At 44.1% G+C, this 23,542-nt stretch overlaps 1 protein-coding gene across 4 annotated transcripts in view; it reads right to left on the reverse strand.

Annotated features, from left to right (window-relative positions):
* Positions 1-297: 297 nt before the first annotated feature.
* The window catches only part of LOC105024892 (proline-rich protein 5), a 34,889-nt gene continuing 11,644 nt past the window's right edge, over positions 298-23,542 (reverse strand). Inside the window, exons 1-9 of one of the 4 annotated variants that reach the window (XM_010895169.5) lie at positions 20,646-20,795; positions 18,069-18,182; positions 16,934-17,014; positions 9,758-9,806; positions 9,553-9,610; positions 8,812-8,903; positions 8,141-8,281; positions 1,433-1,574; positions 298-1,283 (exon numbers count right to left, since the gene is read on the reverse strand). In XM_010895169.5, coding sequence (XP_010893471.2) covers positions 682-1,283; positions 1,433-1,574; positions 8,141-8,281; positions 8,812-8,903; positions 9,553-9,610; positions 9,758-9,806; positions 16,934-17,014; positions 18,069-18,182; positions 20,646-20,683 — 1,317 coding nt within the window. In that variant the 5' untranslated portion in view covers positions 20,684-20,795 and the 3' untranslated portion in view covers positions 298-681. Of the gene's footprint in view, positions 1,284-1,432; positions 1,575-8,140; positions 8,282-8,811; positions 8,904-9,552; positions 9,611-9,757; positions 9,807-16,933; positions 17,015-18,068; positions 20,350-20,645; positions 20,796-23,542 lie in introns of those variants that run through there. The other 3 variants (XM_010895172.5, XM_010895170.5, XM_010895168.5) reach the window with 3 other exon arrangements.

The following is a 23,542-nucleotide window of genomic DNA, read 5'->3' on the forward strand; positions in this document are numbered from 1 at the left end:
CACACCTGGTACACATGGGGGCAGTGTTGAGGCAGAGATAAATACACATCCGGGGATCACTGTATTAGTACTAGGGACCAGGTGACCTTTGACCCCTCCCCAAGACTCATGTCAAACAGATTGATACAAAGGTGTCAATATAAATTGAACTGGTCCCAGGATATCATTAATGCCAACACAAAGCAAAATCAAAAATTATCTTACAAAAAAACAATGTTTTTTTTTATATATATATATATATATATATATATATATATATATATATATATATATATATATATATATATGTATAAAAAAATATATATAAAGGGAGTTTGGAAAGATTCACAAAAAAATTGCCTAGAAAACAGTGTGTGATGTTTTCAGGAAGTATTGCCGGCAGAGATGCCAGGGTATCAGTCACTGGGAAGAAGTTCTCTGGTGTCTCGTGACCAAACAGACATTTCTTGAGATCTTGAAAAAACTGTGGACTACTGACCACAGTCTGCCTGAGATGATAAAAATCCATCTAGATCCACTGTCAAATCACTGGGTGACTAGGTATCAACTGGAGTTGGGCGTTAGAAGAACTGTGAAATTCTCCCTGTAGGCATATTTTTCAGGAAACCAGGAAAGAATAAACAGTAAGGAATCTAATCATCCAAATGGAATTTCTAGAAAAAACTGGGAATTTTTGAAGAGTTAGACCACACTCTGACGCCCACTGTACCCAGAGGAGTCAGAGCAACGACGTTTAGAGAACTCTATAAAGATCCCATCCTGGTCTGAGATGCCATCCTGGTCTGAGTCCGTACAGTTGAATATCTGGTCCATCACGGTCTCCGGGCTGGAGGAGCAGCTGGGGATGGATCCCGTCGCCGAACCCGAATGGGACTGACACAGAACCAAGGGGGACACCACTGACTCCGCCCCGCCCTGCAGGAACGGTTCTGGTGAGTTCTGGAAGACGGAAGCGGAGTGAGCGGAAGGCCGCAGGTTGGAACCCAAGGACTCCACAGACCCACAGAGATCCAGACTTCCACAACCCACCCTGGTAAAGCTAAGGTCCGAGGACACGGGTCCTGGCTGGGCTGCGGCGGTGTCGGTCATGGAGCCTTCTTCCAGACAGGATGTCATCTCGCATACAGAGTGGCGCCGGATGCCGATGCTGCCGACGGAGCCCGTCTCCACATCGTACTCCACCAGGGGGGTCAGCATGGGCACGTTGTAGGACTGGGAACGGACCACCGGGTTCTTGGCGTGGGTGTCGACGGGTTTGGGCCACCGTCGCTGCAGGCGTTTTTCTGCAGAGGGAAAAAGGAGGCGCGGTACATTTATTTCATTTCTGATGAAAAAAAAATAAATGCTAGGTAATAAAAAAAAAAAAAGTGGACAAACAAACGACCATGACCAGATCTCTTTTTCTCAGGTGGTTGATTATTTGTTTACTGACCCAGTACACAGGAGGAGTTCTGCATGGAGGAGCCATCGTTGGAGAAGAGTCCATGACTTCCCAGATAGGGAGACACCACCTTCTGCACTAGAACCTCCAGACGCAGGTAGTCTTCAGTCACACCTTTGGACTCATGGACACCCTGAAAAACATGGGGAGACACACTTCATAGCTAGACACCAAACACAGGCGGAATCAACACAGCACCACTGTTCAGCTGGGATCTGCGAGGTTATTGAGGTTTTCAATAAGTTCTCAGATTTTTTTTTAAGTTGGTCAATTTTCGAATGTCCACCCTGATTCGAGGAATCCAGGAAACCAAAAAACTGCGAGTTTTTTATAAAGTTCCTGGAATTGTGCAACCCTAGGTGGAATACAGACTTTTTCAGAGTCCTAGCTTCTATAATCTCATGCGGACAAACAGGAAGTGAGTAACTTTTTCACAAGGTGAAGGCACTGGTGATCTGTTTAAGAGAATGGAGGAAAATAGTTAGTTTAGGGGAGTTAACAATCAATCAATCATATATATTTTATGAAGCCCATTTTACATTAGCTTGTGTAAGTGCTGTGATGGATGCCCAGCCCAAAGCCCCAAATAGCAACACCAGCCTGGATAAACACTGAGATGAAGGACAGTGGCTGAGAAGCTGTGAGTCAGGACTACCAGTAACTCTCCCCCTCTGTGCCAACTACTGACAGTAATGGAATTATGTGCCAAACATGGAAAACTACAGGGCCATTACCCAAAATCCATTCACCAGGTCAAACCTTAAATCTGCTTTGGGCCTGCTCGGTTAAATCCTTTTTAGAAACACTTCTTTACCCGAACTACTCTGTCAATAACAGACATCCGAGAGAGGATAACTCGTTGAGAAAGGGGAAGTGTCATTGGGTCACACGCTGACTCATTTAACCGCAACCCAAACATCTCGTTAAGCTAGGGTTGAGAAGCACCACATCAATGTACTTCCCATAGTAATGACGTCCTAGCAGAGACTGAGTACATTTGTGAGAAATTGAGCACAGATGAAAGCTCTTTAAAGTACGGCAAAGAGCAATAAGCAAAAGCAGTGGAAATGTGAAGAAACAAATGTAATCATTGGTGGTTATTTTTATCCTCTGTCTGTGTGACCTCTGAACTCCAGAAACCTGCTATGCAAAACAAACCCCTCAGCTAGAATGGTGTCTACTGTGTATGGACGACTCTGTAGGTAGAGATAGAGCAGGGACGTCACTAGAAATTCATGGATAGGGGGGCTAAGCCTAGTTTTGGGGGGTCTGGGCATACTCTCCAAAACATACTTTCATCTACGAAAATAAGGCTATTTTTGGTCAAGGTTGGCTGAAAGTATACCTGTCTAATAGTTTGTGTCAGACACTGATCTAATATATTCAAATTATATCCAAATAAAGAAATTAAAGTCCACTCTGTCCTCATCCATCCAACACCAACAAAAGGCACAAAAATGGTTGTACTTTGTAGCCAGAATACTTGTGAACTAGGCCTATAGTTTATACTAAATGAACATCAGCATACATATTCTGTTTCTAAACGCAATTCCTCTGAATCATTTCAAAACAGATTTAGTCATTAGCCTATGCATCTCAGAAAAATTTATCATAATTAAAAAAAGAAACGTAATAACCGTTCCTCTGAACAGAATACATTGAAATATGTTAACTTCAAACGCAAACCAACATGAATCTGTTAAACACGCAGTTTTGTAACTGTGTTCCATTGAAACCGAAGAATTAAACATAACTGACATCTGGTCTGTCGCAAAAGTGGAATTTCACGAATTGCAACTTGTCTAAAACAATTTCCATACATGACATTTTTAAAATCTCAATTTTTTTTTTTACCTCCATACATTTCTATAAACAAGAAACCAGGCAAGCCTAGTTCAGCCGGCGCGTAATAGAAAGCGTTGCCATCTCAAGATTCGAACCCGGGTCGCCCACGTGAAAGGCTGTGTCGTTTACCACACCAAGGAGCTGTACATTTGCCAGGTGTCAGTATAGCCTCTTGTCTCTCTCCTGAACAAATCCTCTTTTGCCACTGGCCATTTAAATAGTTAATTGGCCATTTGTGAATTACATTGATACAGTTAAACTGAATAACATTTCTTACTGAGTTTACCTCCCCCACAAATAGTAGCTATGTATGGCGTTTGCCACTGGCCATTTTAACAGCGTATTAGCCAGTAATAAGCTTAACCGGTATCTACTAACTTACTGGAATAGTCATAAGAATTGAGCAATTGCTAGCGAGTCTGCCAAAGCTATTTCATTTCATGGCATAAGAACATGTTTTTTTCTTTAATGGCAAAACAACATACTTTTTTCTTTCATTCGTGAATGACATTTATACAATAACTATCAATAAAGGCAATGATAACTCACTTTTCATCAAGTGAAAAAACCAGAAAATCGTGGAATCTACCAGAAATAATTAATAAATGTTGTTGCTCTCAATAGATTCGAACTTAGGTCTTCCACGCTGTAACTGTCTTTAACCACTACGCCATGGCATTACCCATTTCAGCAGTCGCTAGACTCCATTGAGGATTGTGTTAAACTGACTAACATTTCTTATTAAGTTTACCTTCACCATAGTGTCTATGAACTGTATTGCTTTTGCCACTGGCCGTTTTAACAGCTTATTAGCCAGTAATAGGCTTACTAGTATCTATTAACTTCCTAGGAATAATCATAAAATTTTTGCAATTGCTAGCAAGACTGAAGATGAACTTTTCCCTGCCAGAAACAGTCGCAATATAACTGTATACAGTTTCAGTTAAAGCTTTCTATAACTATAACGTCACTACGTTGTTAAGCCAGCAAATGTGTTTGTCTATCCTGACCCAAAACGCATGCACGGAAAATCCACAAGAAACAGTCACAATATAACAGTAAACTGTTTTATTTTAGGCTTACTATAATGTAGATACTAACGGTTTTAGCCAGCGAAGTTTTCATCTATACGGAAAAATTCATAATGCGAACTTCGCTTCACCTGCAAGGAGATACGAAGTCGGGACCTATAATTCACAAGTCTGCTTCTCTAACCACTACGCTATTTAACAAGGGATAGTCAGTCAGTCAGTCAGTCAGTCAGTAAGAGACATTCGCTCTTCTTAGCCGGCTCCGCTTACGCGGTCCAGCAAAAATGGTGGTGGGCTAGCTGAAAGGGAATAGCGATTAGCAAAAAGTAATGTTGCTTTCCAGTTCATTTACATTTGGACCTTGAGAGGATTTACGTCTCCGACCAGTAGAAACGTCCAGTAATGGGGGTGGTGGATAGTAGGAGATAGCTACCATTTACAGGAGAGAGCTCGCTTCAGATGAGCCAGTTACTTTCAAAGCTTCAAGTACAGTCAGATGTTACTCGAGGTGAAAAACGTTGTTCATGTGTGTTGAAGGCAAAGGGGCTGTCCACTTGTGTGTGACTCAACAGCACCACCTTTACAACTAGTGGCCAGAATACAGGATTGCATCTTTAAGTCCATTAAACATCCTGACTGGGGTCATGTTGTGGGGTCTACTCAAAGTCTGAATGGGTCCTTTGACGAGAGGAACTAGAAATAGAACTGGTCTCATGGATGGGGAGACAATTCACGTCCTTACTGTAAACCTACTGACCTAACACATGCATTAATGCACACACACACACCCAGACACACACACACACCCAGACACACACACACACAGACACACACACACACAACCCTTGTTGTCATTATGCTGTGGGTTTTCTGCTTGGGTTAACAACAAGGACACAATGCTGTGAGTAGAGACAGACACCGAAAAACAAACCGTCACACACCCAGTCACACACACACACACACACACACACACACACACACACAGACACACACACGCACTGTTTGACTACGCCCAGGCACTATAACTGATTTCTTTATTGTCCTAATTAGGAAATCTGTGTGTGTGTGTGTGTGTGTGTGTGTGTGTGTGTGTGTGTGTGTGTGTGTGTGTGTGTGTGTGTGTGTGTGTGTGTGTGTGTGTGTGTGTTTTAGGTCTAACTATACTCATGCGGACCAAATGTCTCAATGAGTAAAACCAGAAAGAATGTGACTCGTGGGGACCTTTTGCCGGTCCCCATGAGGCAAAAGTAAATTTCCGGCTCAGGGTTTAGGTTTAGGGTCAAACTTACAATTCATTTTAGAGTTAGAATTGGGGTTTCTTTAAGGTCCAGGCATTGTTGGTTAAGTTTAGGGTTAGGCATTACATCTAGGTAAAGTTTAGGCATAAATGTTACTTTATTGAGGTTAGGGTTAGGAATTGATTAGGGTTAGGTTAAAGTTAGGGTTAAGATTAGGGCAAGGGAGCATGCAACTTCTAATTTCTGGTCCCCATGAGGATAGCCATACAAACTTGTGTGTGTGTGGATAACCCACCATGGCCAAGGTCTTGGTCCACATTACCCAGATCAAAGCTGGTCCAAAGCTGCCTGTCCCACTAGGGAGAGGTTGGTGATGTGATGCAGGGTGACATGTTTCCTCCCTCACCCCTCCTCACCCTGGCTCGTCACACTAGAGTGAGTGTGTGTGTGTGTGTGTGTGTGTGTGTGTGTGTGTGTGTGTGTGTGTGTGTGTGAGCATACATTATCAAGCCGGGACATTGTGTTCCAGCAGGAATGCTAATGAGGTCCGTGCTAACACAGAGCCCGGGCCAAAGAGGAGACTGTGTTCTATAGAGGACGTGTGCATTACCTTGTTGTCCTTTGGCAGACCCTCTAATCTACAGCGACTGCACACACCTGAGCATCACTTCAGTGCCTTGCCCAGGTACACCGTCACAGACGATTGACACTGTTGTCACGGTGACCCCTGCAACCTCATAGTTCTTGGACCAACATTCTAAATACCAAGTTCCTCTCCCATCTTCCATCTCTCTCAGCCTTTCTCCATCTCTTCTTCCCTCTCGATCGCTGTCCCTGTCTCCTCCCTGTCTCCGGTCCCTGTCTCCAGTCCCTGTCTCCTCCCTGTCTCTGGTCCCTGTCTCCTCCCTGTCTCCAGTCCCTGTCTCCTCCCTGTCTCCAGTCCCTGTCTCCTCCCTGTCTCTGGTCCCTGTCTCCTGTCCTTGTCTCCAGTCCCTGTCTCCTCCCTGTCTCCTCCCTGTCTCTGGTCCCTGTCTCCAGTCCCTGTCTCCTCCCTGTCTCCAGTCCCTGTCTCCTCCCTGTCTCCGGTCCCTGTCTCCTCCCTGTCTCTGGTCCCTGTCTCCTCCCTGTCTCTGGTCCTTGTCTCCTCCCTGTCTCCAGTCCCTGTCTCCTCCCTGTCTCAAGTCCCTGTCTCCTCCCTGTCTCCTCCCTGTCTCTGGTCCCTGTCTCCAGTCCCTGTCTCCAGTCCCTGTCTCCTCCCTGTCTCCGGTCCCTGTCTCTGGTCCCTGTCTCCTCCCTGTCTCCAGTCCCTGTCTCCTTCTTGTCTCCTCCCTGTCTCCGGTCCCTGTCTCCTCCCTGTCTCCAGTCCCTGTCTCCTCCTTGTCTCCTCCCTGTCTCTGGTCCCTGCCTCCTCCCTGTCTCCTCCCTGTCTCCGGTCCCTGTCTCTGGTCCCTGTCTCCTCCCTGTCTCTGGTCCCTGTCTCCTCCCTGTCTCCAGTCCCTGTCTCCTCCCTGTCTCTGGTCCCTGTCTCCGGTCCCTGTCTCCTCCCTGTCTCCAGTCCCTGTCTCCAGTCCCTGTCTCCTCCCTGTCTCCTCCCTGTCTCCTCCCTGTCTCCAGTCCCTGTCTCCTCCCTGTCTCCGGTCCCTGTCTCCAGTCCCTCCCTCCTCCCTCCTCCTTCGCTAGTCGGTCTCGACTCAATAATCTCGTCTGATCTAGTGATCTTCTGTTCAGGTTTTCTCCTGCTTCCTGGTGGCTGGGGGAGACACAGCACATCTGGTCAAACAGGCACTCCAACAATGTCACACGTACACACACGTACACACACGTACACACACGTACACACACGTACACACACGTACACACACGTACACACACGTACACACATGCACACTGAGGTGGGGGTCAACAGCAGTCATGGGAACGAGACTCAGATTTCCCATTGAGACTGTTTCCTGGGAGATTCCCCACAGCTCGTACTGAAAACCACCAAGAGACAAGACTGCACTTAACTTCATCTACATCAGTCCAATAGGATCATATTCTGTGCACGCAGTGTGTGTGTCTGTGTGTGTGTGTGGGTGTGTATCTAAGGGTGTGTGTCTGTGTGTGTGAGGGTGTGTGTCTGTGTGTGTGTCCATGTGTGTGTGTGTCTGTGTGTGTGTGTCTGTGTGTATCTAAGAGTGTGTGTCTGTGTGTATCTAAGGGTGTGCGTCTGTGTGTGTGAGGGTGTGCGTCTGTGTGTGTGTCCATGTGTGTGTGTGTCTGCGTGTGTGTGTCTGTGTGTGTGTGTGTCTAAAAGTGTGTGTCTGTGTGTGTGAGGGTGTGTTTGATGTGTGTATTGTGTGTGTTTGTGTGTTATATATATATGTGTGTGTGTGTTTGTGTCTGTGTGTGTCTGTGTCTGTGTGTGTGTGTGTGTGTGTCTGTGTGTGTGTGTGTGTGTGTCTGTGTGTGTCTGTGTGTGTCTGTGTCTGTGCGTGTGTGTGTGTCTGTGTCTGTGTCTGTGTGTGTGTGTGTCTGTGTCTGTGTGTGTGTGTGTGTCTGTGTGTGTCTGTGTGTGTCTGTGTGTGTCTGTGTCAACCCCCCACCTGTAGTACGAGCAGCATCTGAATGATGGCAGGGGGGACACGGGCTCTGGGTCGGGACAGCGCGTCCTCCAGCTTCACGTTCAGAGTGATGATGTTCCTGAAGTGAAGCAGGGCCAACTGCCGAACCGACGGCTCCTTGCCCTGGTGGAGAACACACACATCAAACACACACATATATATATAACACACAAACACACACAACAAACACACCCATCTAACACACGCACATAACACACACAAATTTAACAAACACACATAACACACATCAAACACACACATAACACACACACATAACACACACAAACATAACACATGTGTAACACACAGACATGTGACACACACATATAATACACACACGTGTGCAAGGACAGAGATGGACACACAAACATGCTTTGGGCTACTCTACATTCTATTGTATGTTCTTCTGTAACCACTGTGGCCACTGTGCTTCAACACTGTTGTTGCTTGCTCCTTGGGGTTTCAGGCTGGGTGTTTTGTAAAAGCACTTTGTGACAACTGCTGATGTAAAAAGGGCTTTATAAATACATTTGATTGATTGATTGTTAAAGTGTTTTTCCCAGGTCTGCTGGTTAGGTTTTAGATGTGGACTTCCCTGTCGAACATTTAAATGTATTGTACATTGCGGTTTAGTTGTAGAAATGTCCAGGTACCTGCACAGGGTAAAAGATAGCCTGCAGCATGGACAGAACATCACAGAAGAAGAAGTTCCATGTCTCCGCCAGGGAGTCCAGCAGCTTCTGACCTGGAAGTCAAAGTAACAAATCAGATATGAAGTGGACGACCACCAATCCGACATCAACAGAGGAAAACCAGGAATAATATATCAAAAAATGAATAAAGGTGGGTCTTTTTAGCCCAGACTCAAAGGAGTGTTGAAAAACAAAAAACTGTGTGAACACTGATGTAAAGCAGTGTTATCGTTGAATCTCTGAGGAAGTTGCAGAAAACCCACAAACGTAAGAAGCAGTGAGTTTTTGCAGCTTGAGCCCACAGGAAGGGGGAGGACTTCACCACATCTGGAATGGTGTCAGTCACATGACCAGTGTCTGTATGATCTGTTGAACATTGTTAGACTTTATTCTTCTTTGAGCTTGTCCTCCCTAATTAACCAGCCACCTAAGGTCCGCCCAACCGCCTGTCTTACCACGCACAACACACACACTCACGGAAACTGTGACATTAGTTGCACGCTGGTCCCCATGACATTAGCTCTTCAGCTGTATCAAGGTGTGGTTGGTGTCAGCGTGGGTCTGAGCGATGTCCCCACTGGACAGCAAATTACCAGAGAACCTCAAAGGCCGTGTCATGACGCACACACACGCACAAACACGCACACGGACACGTCAACAGCCTGTGGGTTCATTGTCTCAGCAACATACGAGCATACCTACCTTCGTAGAAGCGAATTTTGTCCCTCAGAATCACCATTCCCTTTGTGAGCAGCTGGTTCTGAAGAAGACAAAGGAAGCCTTAGACTGAAGCCGACTATGATCCAGACATAGAAATACAGCATATGTTTAATCATACAATAATAAGTCTCAGCAATGTCTCGATAAATACTGCTGACATTAGAGCACCAGTGAAGCAGACTCCTACCTGGAGGTATTCAGTGAAAAAAGAGCCCAGCTCCGTCTTCAGTAGATGCCTGAAAGAAAACAGATGTCCAGGCCAGTGACCAGTCGGCATGCAGTGTACTGACATAAGGGTTAAGATGTAGTGACATAAGGGTTAAGGTATAATGACATAATGGTTAAGATGTAGTGACATAAGGGTTAAGGTATAATGACATAATGGTTAAGATGTTATTACATAATGGTTAAGGTGTAGTGATATAGGGGTTAAGATGTAATGACATAAGGGTAAAGGTGTAGTGACATAGGGGTTAAGATGTAATGACATAAGGGTTAAGGTGTAGTGACATAAGGGTTAAGGCTTAATTACATAAGGGTTAAGGTGTAGTGACATAGGGTTTAAGATGTAATGACATAAGGGTAAAGGTGTAGTGACATAGGGGTTAAGATGTAATGACATAAGGGTAAAGGTGTAGTGACATAAGGGTTAAGGCTATATTACATAAGAGTTAAGGCGTAATTACATAAGGGTTAAGATGTAGTGACATAAGGGTTAAGGTGTAGTGACATAGGGGTTAAGATGTAATGACATAAGGGTTAAGACGTAGTGACATAAGGGTTAAGGTGTAATGATATAAGGGTTAAGATGTAATGACATAATGGTTAAGGCATAGTGACATAAGGGTTAAGGTGTAGTGACATAGGGGTTAAGGCTTAATTACATAAGAGTTAAGGTGTAATAACATAAGGGTTAAGGTGTAATGACATAAAGGTTAAGGTTAGGGCCAAGGTTAGGGTTCTCGGTTTCACTTTGAGGACAGTTAGCCTGCTGAAGGCTTATAATATAAAGATAGTCTTGGTTAAGAAATGAAGCTAGGTTTAGGGTTAGGTTATGTTTAGAGTTTGGGTGAAACAGGTGTTAGGAGAGATTGTGAAAGTGGAATTACGTGTTGCTGGCATCAAATTCAAAATGTGCGTGTATTTTTCCAAAAACAATAACATTTCTCACTTTCAACATATGCTGTCTTTGTAGTATTTTCAATTAAATATAGGGATAAATAATTTTCACATCAATGCATCTCCAGACAACAACCTTCGGATGGACTACAGACCCTGGCACAAAACAAACAAGCAAGCATGCAAACAAACAAACAAACAGTAAACAGGAAACACCTAACATCACAGGGTAAAACCGCTTAGCAAATGACCTCCATACAGAGAGAGCTGTGACATCACACAGACCCACAAAGAGAGACAGAGAGAGAGACAGAGAGATACAACATACAATTAGATACACCACCACACAGACACACACAAAACACACACACATATTAATACTCATACAACATACTCTTAGATACACAACCACACACACAATATGTAATTATTTTATTCTATTTACAAGTATTTATATAGACATTTGTTAATAATTCGATACATTTTTTTATGAATTTTATGATTATCGTTACATTGTAAAATGCTTTGGCAATATTGCTCAGTTGTAACTTTCGTGCCAATAAAGCCCATTTGAATGGAACTGAATTGAGAGAGAGAGAGAGAGAGAGAGAATGAGAGAGAGAATGAGAGAAAGAGGGGGGAGCTGTGACATCACAGACCAACTGTTGCAGCACAGTATACCACATTGTTTCTCGTTCCTTCTTACAGTCTTTCTTCTCTCACTCATCTCACCCTCTGACCACAACACGTCACCAACCCTCATGCCCCTTGACCACCCCTCTGACCACTCTTTAAACCAGCCCCTTGACCACCCCCCTGACCACTCTTTAAACCCGCCCCTAGACCACCCCTCTGACCACTCTTTAAACCCGCCCCTTGACCACCCCTCTGACCACTCTTTAAACCCGCCCCTTGACCACCCCTCTGACCACTCTTTAAACCCGCCCCTTGACCACCCCTCTGACCACTCTTTAAACCCGCCCCTTGACCACCCCTCTGACCACTCTTTAAACCCGCCCCTTGACCACCCCTCTGACCACTCTTTAAACCCGCCCCTTGACCACCCCTCTGACCACTCTTTAAACCCGCCCCTTGACCACCCCTCTGACCACTCTTTAAACACACCCCTTGGCCACCCCTCTGACCACTCTTTAAACCCGCCTCTTGACCACCGCTCTGACCACTCTTTAAACCCACCCCTAGACCACCCGCCCCTAGACCGCCCCTTGGCCACCCCTCTGACCACTCTTTAAACCCGCCCCTTGACTACCCCTCTGACCACTCTTTAAACCCGCCCCTTGACCACCCCTCTGACCACTCTTTAAACACACCCCTTGGCCACCCCTCTGACCACTCTTTAAACCCGCCCCTTGACCACCCCTCTGACCACTCTTTAAACACACCCCTTGGCCACCCCTCTGACCACTCTTTAAACCCGCCCCTTGGCCACCCCTCTGACCACTCTTTAAACCCGCCCCTAGACCACCCCTCTGACCACTCTTTAAACCCGCCCCTAGACCACCCCTCTGACCACTCTTTAAACCCGCCCCTTGATCACCCCTCTGACCACTCTTTAAACCCGCCCCTAGACCACCCCTCTGACCACTCTTTAAACCCGCCCCTAGACCACCCCTCTGACCACTCTTTAAACCCGCCCCTAGACCACCCCTCTGACCAATGACAACACCAAGATATTTCTTCTTTCTTGAAGACTGTTGAGTACCAATTGAATTCTGAAGTGACGGACACAGGGATGATATAGTTATGCCAAACCGTGACATTACTATATTCATCGTTATTTATATCTATTGTCCAAATTCTAGACATGATTTCATTAATTAAGAAACGGGTGTTTCCTGTTTCCACCTTGCATAGTGATAAGGTCAGGGGACTACTCACAACCAAACAGGAAATTACCCGTCGTATGAGTTAGGCTAGTGATCGCACACTCAGATTTTAGAGTGGCATGTTCAGCTACTGAATCACAAAGGACACTTTGATCATCCAAGGACACTTTAATACACAAAATCACACCACTTTAACCTGTACAAAGGGTCCTTAGTATTGTCCTTCACTGAAAAAAAATCAAAATATTTTCCCACAGTGCATCACAGGGCAGACTACCGTCATATTATTCTTCAATTTTAGTGTGGGTGTGTGTACGTGTGTGTGCGTATGTCTGTGTTAAATCTGTTAACTCCAAACTCAAATAAGAGCGCTGTGTCCATACCACAGAAGCCTGTGGATGTAGAACTGTAGAGGTGTCATGAAAACAGACGTATAATAATGTAAAACAGTGCTGTCATGTAAACAGCTGTATAATAATGTAAAACAGTGCTGTCATGAAAACAGACGTATAATAATGTAACACATTGCTGGTACGTAAACAGACGTATAATAATGTAACACATTGCTGTCATGTAAACAGCTGTATAATAATGTAAAACAGTGCTGTCATGAAAACAGATGTATAATAATGTAAAACAGTGCTGTCATGTAAACAGCTGTATAATAATGTAAAACAGTGCTGTCATGAAAACAGAAGTATAATAATGTAACACAGTGCTGTCATGTAAACAGCTGTATAATAATGTAAAACAGTGCTGTCATGAAAACAGATGTATAATAATGTAAAACAGTGCTGTCATGTAAACAGCTGTATAATAATGTAAAACAGTGCTGTCATGAAAACAGCTGTATAGTAATGTAACACAGTGCTGGTATGTAAACAGCTGTATAATAATGTAACACAGTGCTGTCATGTAAACAGCTGTATAATAATGTAACACAGTGCTGTCATGTAAACAGCTGTATAATAATGTAACACAGTGCTGTCATGAAAACAGACGTATAGGCTAATAGCTGTCTCTTTGTTTCTAACAGTTTATATAAACCAGAGATCTGGTGGGCTTATAACATGACCCCAATACATACTTTGGTTTGAAGGTTGATGTTTCCAATAAAAACACCAGATTCACAAAATAAATGCACACAATGACATAATAGGGCCTGGCAAGGAAATAAGCAATGGAAACAGGCTAATTATCTTGAATCAGACATTTATACGTACTAATACTCAACATGACCCTTGGCAACGTAACGGCATTACGCTCCAAACTCCAAGCGTCGGAAAGCCACCACTGGGGGAGACGCCCATTGACAGCCAAGAGTGGACCTGCCTGGAGCTTGACCAACTGGACAGCATCGCTGCTCATCAGGGAGGTGTGTAAGAAAGACAGAGCCTACATTGACTGTTTCCGGGAACAGTCTCACTGACTCGACGCCTCGACCCATCAGGACGCTCCGCTGACAGACACACTGCATGTCAATGAGCATGGAGTGGGAGTGTAGAAGTACTGTAGAGGTACGCTGTGCAGTTTTAACGAAAAGAAGCGCTGCGTGTGTGTTTGTGGTTGTGGTGTTGTTATCTGGTGTCAATGTGGGGAGTGGGTGGAAAGCTGTTTTTCTGCAAATAGTTTTTCCACTGCACCCTGGTGAATAGCGCTCACGACAACACCACACTCTCAGATGGGAAACAGGCCACTATCAACTTACTGATGAAAGGAAATACTGCTTTGATCGCAGCAGCTAAATTAAATCCTTTGAGCCTGGTGTTAAAATGGCCCCTCTCGCTTTTAGATAGTTATCTTCTTCCCCAAAGCCAGAAGACGATAAAGACTGCCAAATGATTATCAAATGGTTACACAACAATCTGCATTGGCGCTCTCTTTCGTACTGCCTCTACCCAGACACTCACACTTCAACACACACACATCTGTTTTTCTGGGGTCCTGAGACCTATCGCTGATCCAGAAATCTATGGTCCCTAGCCTTAAACCTGACCCTAACCCCAACAACCTAACTTTCACGCCTAAACTAAATACCTATGTGAAAAAGCAGCTTGACTGACAAAGGTTCTGCATTCAACACTTCTCCCTCCAAACTCATCACCAAGTTCAAAGCACTGGTCCGTACACCATCCAAGGGTGTGTCCTTATTCCTCTGCTTAACTTCCTGACTTTTAACACCAGGGTCCCCCAGGGGTGTTTCCTCAGTCCTCTGCTATACTCCCTGACTTTTAACACCGGGGTCCCCCAGGGGTGTGTCCTCAGTCCTCTGCTTTCCTCCCTGACTTTTAACACCGTGGTCCCCCAGGGGTGCAGCTCTGTGTGACACCACCTCCATTGTCTAGTTTGCTGATAGCCCACAACAACCTGTCAGTCTACAGGGAAGACATCAAACTGGTGCCAGGACAACAACCTCTCCAACACCCAGGTACATCCATGGTCAAAACACCCATTCCCCCCATCCAGAACAACTATATGAAGCCTACTGGAGGCCTATAGACCCCAGATACTTCAGACAAACACATTCCAGCCACACACACTCCAGCTACGGGCCATTAATCGGCTTACCGCCAAACAAAAGGGCTCTGTAACCAAGCATGGGACAGAGACTTTTACTGTCACTTGACACTCTTCAAACCTGCAGATACCAGACTCATTTTCACTACTCACTAATACTCTGACTCCTTTTCACTACTCACTAACGCTCTGACTCCTTTTCACTACTCACTAATGCTCTGACTCCTTTTCACTACTCACTAATGCTCTGACTCCTTTTCACTACTCACTAATACTCTGACTCCTTTTCACAACTCACTAATGCTTTGACTCCTTTTCACTACTCACTAATGCTCTGACTCCTTTTCACTACTCACTAACGCTCTGACTCCTTTTCACTACTCACTAACACTCTGACTCCTTTTCACTACTCACTAATGCACTGACTCCTTTTCACTACTCACTAATGCTTTGACTCCTTTTCACTACTCACTAATGCTCTGACTCCTTTTCACGACTCACTAATGCTCTGACTCCTTTTCACTACTCACCAATGCTCTGGATCCTTTTCACTACTCACTAACGCTCTGACTCCTTTTCACTATTCACCAATGCTCTGACTCCATTTCACTACTCACTAACGCTCTGACTCCTTTTCACTACTCACTAACGCTCTGACTCCTTTTCACTACTCACTAATGCTCTGACTCCTTTTCACTACTCACTAATGCTCTGACTCCTTTTCACTACTCACTAATGCTCTGACTCCTTTTCACTAGGCCGGGGCCGGGAACAAGCCGAGGATTGCTGGCGGTTCTGGAGGAGACATGCCCAGATTAACTCAAGGGTATTGTCAGCCAGAATAGCAAACTACTTCAGGATGTTTTCAGGCTCAGATGTTAGATGCTTCTGTGCCTTTTTTAGATTCATCAATAGCACTTTATCTGTACAGGCGATGTCTTCCATTTTGGCCAACTTTTACTTTATTTTTTTCAGGACTTTCTATTTGGACGCAGAGGCAGTATTAACTGCTATTTGTTCGATTGTGGTGGTCCAGTGAAGAAATGCAGGAATGGCTGTTTCGCTTACTTTAATCTCACTCCCTTTTTAAAACACTGTTTTAGAAAGCCCAGAAATAAGCACTTTATTTCATAGCTTTTACATGAATGTAATGTACCCGCTGAGTAGGTGACACGGGTGAAAATGTATAATGTGTTTTTCTAATAACATCTCCGACCAGAGGCCTCAAGCAACACTTAGCTGTTCTGCACAAATCCTGTCGTACATGGGCCCTGACAGGGAATCTCACTAAGGCAGAAATAATGACATTGTCAAAATATTCACATTTCAGGATCACAAACATTAATTGTACCTATACACTGTTGCCCTAAAGCAAACAAATGTAACATCAATCAAGGCGTTCAATGACAAGAGAGACAAAGAAAGAAGGCCCTTCAACACCATCCAAAAGAACGCAAAACTAGATATCCAAATCAGGATCCATCATGGAAGACATTTTCCTCCATGTTTCTGAGGTCTAAGATCCACTGCAACAACCAATAATACATCAAATGTGGCAAACAACCAAGACTCAGCAAAAGTGTTCTAACAGCACAAAGCAAACCTCAAAATAATGTATGCAAAGCAGGAGCATCTCCAGAACTGTGCTTTGAGGGCTCTAGCTCCAGGCTTTTTTTTGGTCAGCCTGAATGTTGAGACATCCCTGACGTAAAAGCCAAATTAGGACGATACCCTTTAAATAAAAGGTTAAATACCCTTCAAATAAAGCCCTTTAAATTGAAACTGAATAGAGACAAAAGGAGTTGAGAGAGAGAGAGAGAGAGAGGTGGAGAGAGCCAGCAAAAAAAAATGTAAGGCCAGATTTCTGCAGTGTATCTTACCGGACTCCCTCGTTTAGGGTGCAGAGTTCATTCTCTCCAAGATCCTTCTTCTGGAACACCGCGATCACTGCATTGTGGATACTGCAGAATCATACACACAGACACATAATCATAACCCTCAAACATCCATCCACCAATCATCCATCCATTTAACCATCCATCCATTTGACCATCCACCATTCATCCATCTACCATCCATCCATTTGACCATCCATCCATTTGACCATCCACCATCCATCCATCTACCATCCATCCATTTGACCATCCCCCATCCACCATCCATCCATTTGACCATCCACCATACATCCATTTGACCATCCACCATCCATCCATTTGACCATCCACCATCCATCCATTTGACCATCCACCATACATCCATTTGACCATCCACCATCCATCCATTTGACTATCCACCATCCATTTGACCATCCATCCATTTAACCATCCACCATCCATCCATTTGACCATTCACCACCCATCCAGCATCCATCATCCATTCAGCATCCATCATCCATTCAGCACCTATCTAATTACTATACATTCAGCACCCATCAATCCTCCATCCACCATCACCCCAACCATTATCAATTCATCCATCCATTAATCATCCATCTTTTATCCATCTACCATCCATCCACCATATATGTATCTATCTCTTTATCAATCCAATCTATCAACCTGGTTTAAGAGTGAGCCTAAACTTAAAAGTACCCCGCTAACCGTATGCCAACTAAGAATATGACCACAACTTAAACAAAGACTGTGGTTTTTCATAGATATTCAAAAAACACCCTATTTTGACTTGATGATAGTGGAAACCACAGGACAGAGGAATACATGTGTTACTTACGATCAGTGGAGTTTCACAATCAGAATGGGCTAATTATAGCATTCTGCATTCATCCACTGACAGAGCAGGAAGTCAAGTGGACACAGTCTCCAAATCTCACATGCAGATGTAGTACATAATGTAAGCATGGATGTGCACGCGCACGCACGTGCACGTGCACGTGCACGCACAAACACACACACGCACACGCACACACGCGCACACACGCGCACAGGCTAGCGGTGAGTTTACTTTCTAGCAATTGACAAGTACACACAATGAAACACACACACAAGGTAAAGATACCTGTTCCAGGTGGCATTGGCCCCGGCTTTCCTCTGCTGGGTCCCTCTCTCCTCCAAGGCTGCCTTGTCTGTCTTGGCCGGGTCACTGAGACTGGGGGAACTCATCAACTTTAACCTATGGAGAGTCCTCATAGTCACCAAACATGAAGAGGAGTACAGAGAAAAGGGTCTCTCAAGCTGCATTAAGATCTACGCTCACACAGAGAGAGAGAGAGAGAGAGAGAGAGAGAGGAAAAGAAACCGTGGAAATGAAGAGAGAGTGAAGAGACACGCAATAAAGACAGAGAGAGAAGGGCGTCTCTCCCACAAGGTACAGAATGCTCCTATAACCACACTCTGCATCTCTCTCTTTCCTCTCTATGCGCTGCTCTTCAGGCAGGGAGGCAGGCTGTCTCTGATTGGCAGGGAGCCAGTCTGTCTCTGATTGGCAGGGAGGCAGTTTGACTCTGATTGGCAGGGACACAGTCTCTCTCTGATTGGCAAGGAAGCAGACTACCTCTCATTGGCACGGAACACATTCTGTCTCTGTTTGGCGGGAGAGACACTGTCTGTGTTAGACTGGCAGGGAGGCAGGCTGTCTCTGATTGGTGGGGAGCTGCTGTGTGTTCTACTTGTTTATTGTCTAGACAAAATAACTTCACTCACTTCCTCTACTGCAGCAACGTTTATCCTGTCTATTTAAGCACAGTGAAGTATAGCAGAGTGGAGCACCGTGCAGTAGAATACAGTAGAATTATAGACTGGAGCACAGTAGAGAGTAATGTGGTAGAATAGAGCACAGTAGAGTATAGTGTAGTAGCATAGCACTGGTCCCATATAGCTCACATTCACTATGGCAGGGTTGTGGGTTTGAATCCCACAGGGGATCAGTATGAAAATGTATCCCTTCACTACTTTAAAATGTACCCAGTCACTAATGTAAAATGTATCCGGTCACTGAGTGTCTGTTAAATGACTTATAAGAGATGGAAGAGAGAAGACTGGGCCTGTACCATGGCTGTTCTCCAGTATGCAGACCATGTCCCTGTCCTCCTGCGGAACGTCAACGAGCGTAGACCCACGGTAACAACAACCTTTACTGGCAGACACTTAATTAGGGACCAGGAATCTGCTCAAAGGGGGAAGGGGAGCTCGGAAAGGGGAGTCATGTTGTTTTAATGGTTTGGACCATTGTTCATAGAGAAGTGCTTCATCACCACTCCTCTCCAGAACCGCTGCACAGTGGCCAATTGGCAAAGCCATCTCAAACCCGCCTGCACCTCTGGACATGCCTAGCAATCGGTAAGATTATAGGCATCAACTTCGCTCGCACTGTGTCCTGGTTCACTGCACTCAGTCTGCATATCTGACAACAGGAGAATCATTGGGATGGCAGGAGACTTGCACCAATATTTGACCGTTCTTCTTCACAAAACAAATGTCAAGCTCTGCCACGTTCCTTAGGGAGTGTTGATGAACAGCATTCATGCTACATACATTTCATTATGTTGACGCTCCACTCCACTGTAGGTTTGGTTGCGTGTGTGGGGTTTGAGTCGTGTTGAAAGGAGAACTTGCATTTAAGCTTCAGCTCTCTTGCAGAGGGCTTCGGGATTTCCTCCATAACATTTCTGTACATTGCTCCATTAATTTTCCCTTCTATCCCTTCTTCTGATAAGTGGCCATTCCCTAACGATGTGAAGCACCCCCATGACATGACACTGCCACAACCGCGCTTCACAAGTGGGAATGGAGTTATGTGAGATATGTTCTACAAAATGTTTCGCAACATGGCTAGAGAATTAAAAGTGTGACTTCTCGAGTGACATGAAGAAAGCATGGCTTTCTTCCTGCCACCCTACAGAATAGGTCAGATTTGTGGAGTTGGGATATTGTGGTCACATGCACACTTTGAACAGTCTTGGACAAAAAAGCCTGTAGATTTGTCTAAGATTCTATTAGCCTCTTAGCCTGTAGCCACTCTGATCAATCTTCGACTTGCTCAGTCATCCAGTACATTATAGTACCGTAAATTAAAGTAGAGTATAACAGAGTACAGTAGATGCAGTTAAGTACAGCATATTACAGTAGTAAACAGTAGTAAAGTAGAGTTTAGTAGAGTACAGAGCTATAGTTTGGTTTGAGGGTTCAGGAATACACAAAATAAATGTAGTCCTAAAAAGTCACAAAAAGGTATACACAAAATGGTATAAATATGTCTTTGACATTGTGGGTGTCATCTTTGACAACCACACTTCAACAGCACCTAACAGGAAAGAGGAACGCAGTACTTTCACATCCCACAGGTCAGAAATAATAACCTACAGATGCGAATGGAGAAACAGCGCTTCGCGTCCAAGACGCAGCCCTGAACCGCACGGTCCAACCATGCCGGATTACTGGAACACACGTTTATTTCCATCCAGTACATATCTTCGATTCACAACTATTTAAAAGTAACTCAAAAGCCCATGGTCATAAATTAATCAGTATACAACAACACTCAATAAATTCCTCAGTGAAAAACAACAACAACAACAACAACAACAACAACAACAACAACACAGGTGTGTAACAGACCGGTCCAGAAGTTACTCACTCCAGTAAGTGGATCGGCACATAATACCCCCACTCCATGATGCAGCGCTGACGAAGAACGAACTCAAGCCGTACAGACTGGCAAGGGTTAAGTCTCACACGCTTCTCCACTCATCAGGCCTTCCTCACCTCTCTCTCTTCCTCTACTCTCTCTCCCTTCCTGTTCTCGCCTGCTCCGCTCACCTCCCCCTGAGCCTTGTGACTGCCAGCAAATTCTATACAAAGGATCTCTTTAGCTGGGCCTGATTGGGGGGGTGGGGGGGGGGCCTTTAAAGGTGACATGCGTATTTACTGTCTCTGTGGGTAAGGTACATTTTGTTATCAACACACAGGAAGAATTTAAAACATAATTCACCAATGCAACAGTGAATCAATCAAAAGTATTTCATAGAGCCCACAATGTACCCCCCCCCCCAAAAAAAATGACTAAAGGAAATGAATGCACAGTGGCAGGAAGAAACCCTGACAGGACTCTGAGGGGTAGTACTCCATCTGAATAATATTTTTTCTGAAATGAGATTACAAGGGACAAGTTGTTGTCGGAAAGGAAAAGGAGTAATTTGTGTTTCTTTGTAACACATGGGAGAAGTATCCAGGAATATTCTATGTACCTTTCAGTTGTAGAGTCTGTGTAAAAGCTTCAGGGAGCGTTTTTAAGGTCACACATTTACTTCCCCTTTTTGTGTTGAGGAGAAAAGTGAAAAGGAGAGCCGAACAGAGAGGTGGGGGAGGAGGGGGTCAGCGAAAAGGAGAGCAGAGGAGAGAGGTGGGGGGAGGAGGGGGTCAGCGAAAAGGAGAGCAGAGGGTGGAGAGGAGTTGAGATGAGGGGAAAGGTAAGGAGTGGATTCTGGGTCTCGCTTTTTCTTTTAATTCTTAATCATTTATATTGTGTCTTCATTTTCTATTTACATAGAAAGAGAAAAAAAGGGAGATATAACTGAAGTAGATTTGATGTAGGTCAGAGGCAGGGACATCACTAGAAATTAATGGATGGGGGCTAAGCTTCGTTTTGGGGAGCATACTCTCCAAAATATATTTTTACCTGGTATTTTTAGGTGTAAAATCTATTAAAATAAGGATATTTTTGGTCAAGGTTGGCTAAATGTATACCTGTCTAATACGTTGACTTCAAACTCAAACATGAATCTATGAAACACGCAAAGTTTTGCAGCTGTGTTCCAATGAAACCGAAGAATTGAACATAACTAATCTTGAACCCCTTATTACCGGCATATCCAACAGCAATTTAGAAAAACATTTTCTTGTACCGAGTAACCATTTGATCAAGTCATCAATGTTTATGATGACTACTAGTGACATACAAATGTTAGCTAGCATGTCATTAATGATTTCAGGGAAAATATCACTATATTATTTTCAGGTAGTTGAAAATAATTAACCTCCATACATTCCAATAACAAATGGTGGTGGGCTAGCTGTAAGGGAATATCGATTAGCAAAACGTAATGTTGCTTTCCAGTTCATTTACATTTTGACCTTGAGAGGATTTACGTCTCCGACCACTAGAAACGTCCAGTAATGGGGGTTGTGGATAGTAGGGAGACGTTAGCTACCATTTACAGGAGTGGGCTCGCTTCAGATGAGCCAGTTACGTTCAATGCATCAAACTCAACCGAACGTGCTGCCAAATGAACACGATTCTATAACATTTCTAAGGAGTTTTTAATATTTTAGAGGGGGCAAAGCCCCCTTAAAATAGGCCTAGCGATGGCCCTGGTCCGAGGGCTGTGTGGATGACAGGGTTTCTCTAAACATGATAAAACTGAAAAAACAACCTCCAATTAGTTTACATTAAAAAAGGTGGAATATATGGCATTCCAACTTTCTGCCCCAGTGTGGTCTGTCAGTCCCTTACTCATCTGGGCCAGGTTGAATTATGTCGGTCACACAGGGAACACGGGACACTAAGCTCCACAGACACAGTACAGTACATAGCAGCATAGCCTCCAGAATAAACTGAACATGTCCTGTACTGCTTCATCAAGAAGTGTCCTGGAAAGAGAAGATTAGGAAAGTATAGTAAATGGGGCGATTTCACTCCGATTCAATCACAGCCGAAAAGTTTCAGGACTAAAACGAGATAAAGTCCAGCTTTTTTTCCTGAATTGTATTTATCAATGGGCTTGAATCAGTGTAGTGAAACTCGCCTGGTGAATGTGTGTATACCCACAGAAGTGTTAACACATTGTATTCTTATGTCTGATAGGATTTAGTATACTGTGGAGATTAAACACTGACCCAAAACTAGAAAACAATAGAATGGAATCTCAGTGGAATTCATGAATGAGGTCACGAATTGAAAAAAATTGAAATGTCGTCACAAAAATGTCTGTTTCTTTCTCGCTTTTTCTGATTCTTTCCTTCTTTCTCTTCATAATAAGTTGTGTTATGAAATAGAGGAAAATCATACAGTTTTTAAATGGTTGTCTCTGTTACTTTCTGTCCCTCTCCATGTCTTTGCTCTCTCTCCCTCACTCCTTGGCCAATCTTTCTATCAGATCAATTTAAATTCAAAGCTTTCTTGGCAAGATAAATACTTGTCACATTGCCAAAGTGAGTGGAAAATAAGAAAGACATAATAAACAACATCAATGAAATCTGAAAGTAAACATTATACAGAAGTTTTAAAATGATTAATGAATTGGAATGTTATATAATACGATATGTACAGTGAAGTAACTATTCACTAAAACCAGCAAGAATGAGGAGGGAAAATAAAGCTGTGAAAATGGGTCCCGCTCACAGCATTGTTTGCCCACCACAAGTTGCCCCTTTCTCATGGGAACGAGTCTCAGATCCTTCAGCTCCGATTGGACATCACATTATTTAGTCATTCAGAAACAGGGGTTTGTCAACGTTGGATTGGATTTGATCTGA

Source organism: Esox lucius, chromosome 18 (assembly GCF_011004845.1).
Source record: "Esox lucius isolate fEsoLuc1 chromosome 18, fEsoLuc1.pri, whole genome shotgun sequence".
Classification (NCBI taxonomy): Eukaryota; Metazoa; Chordata; class Actinopteri; order Esociformes; family Esocidae; genus Esox; species Esox lucius.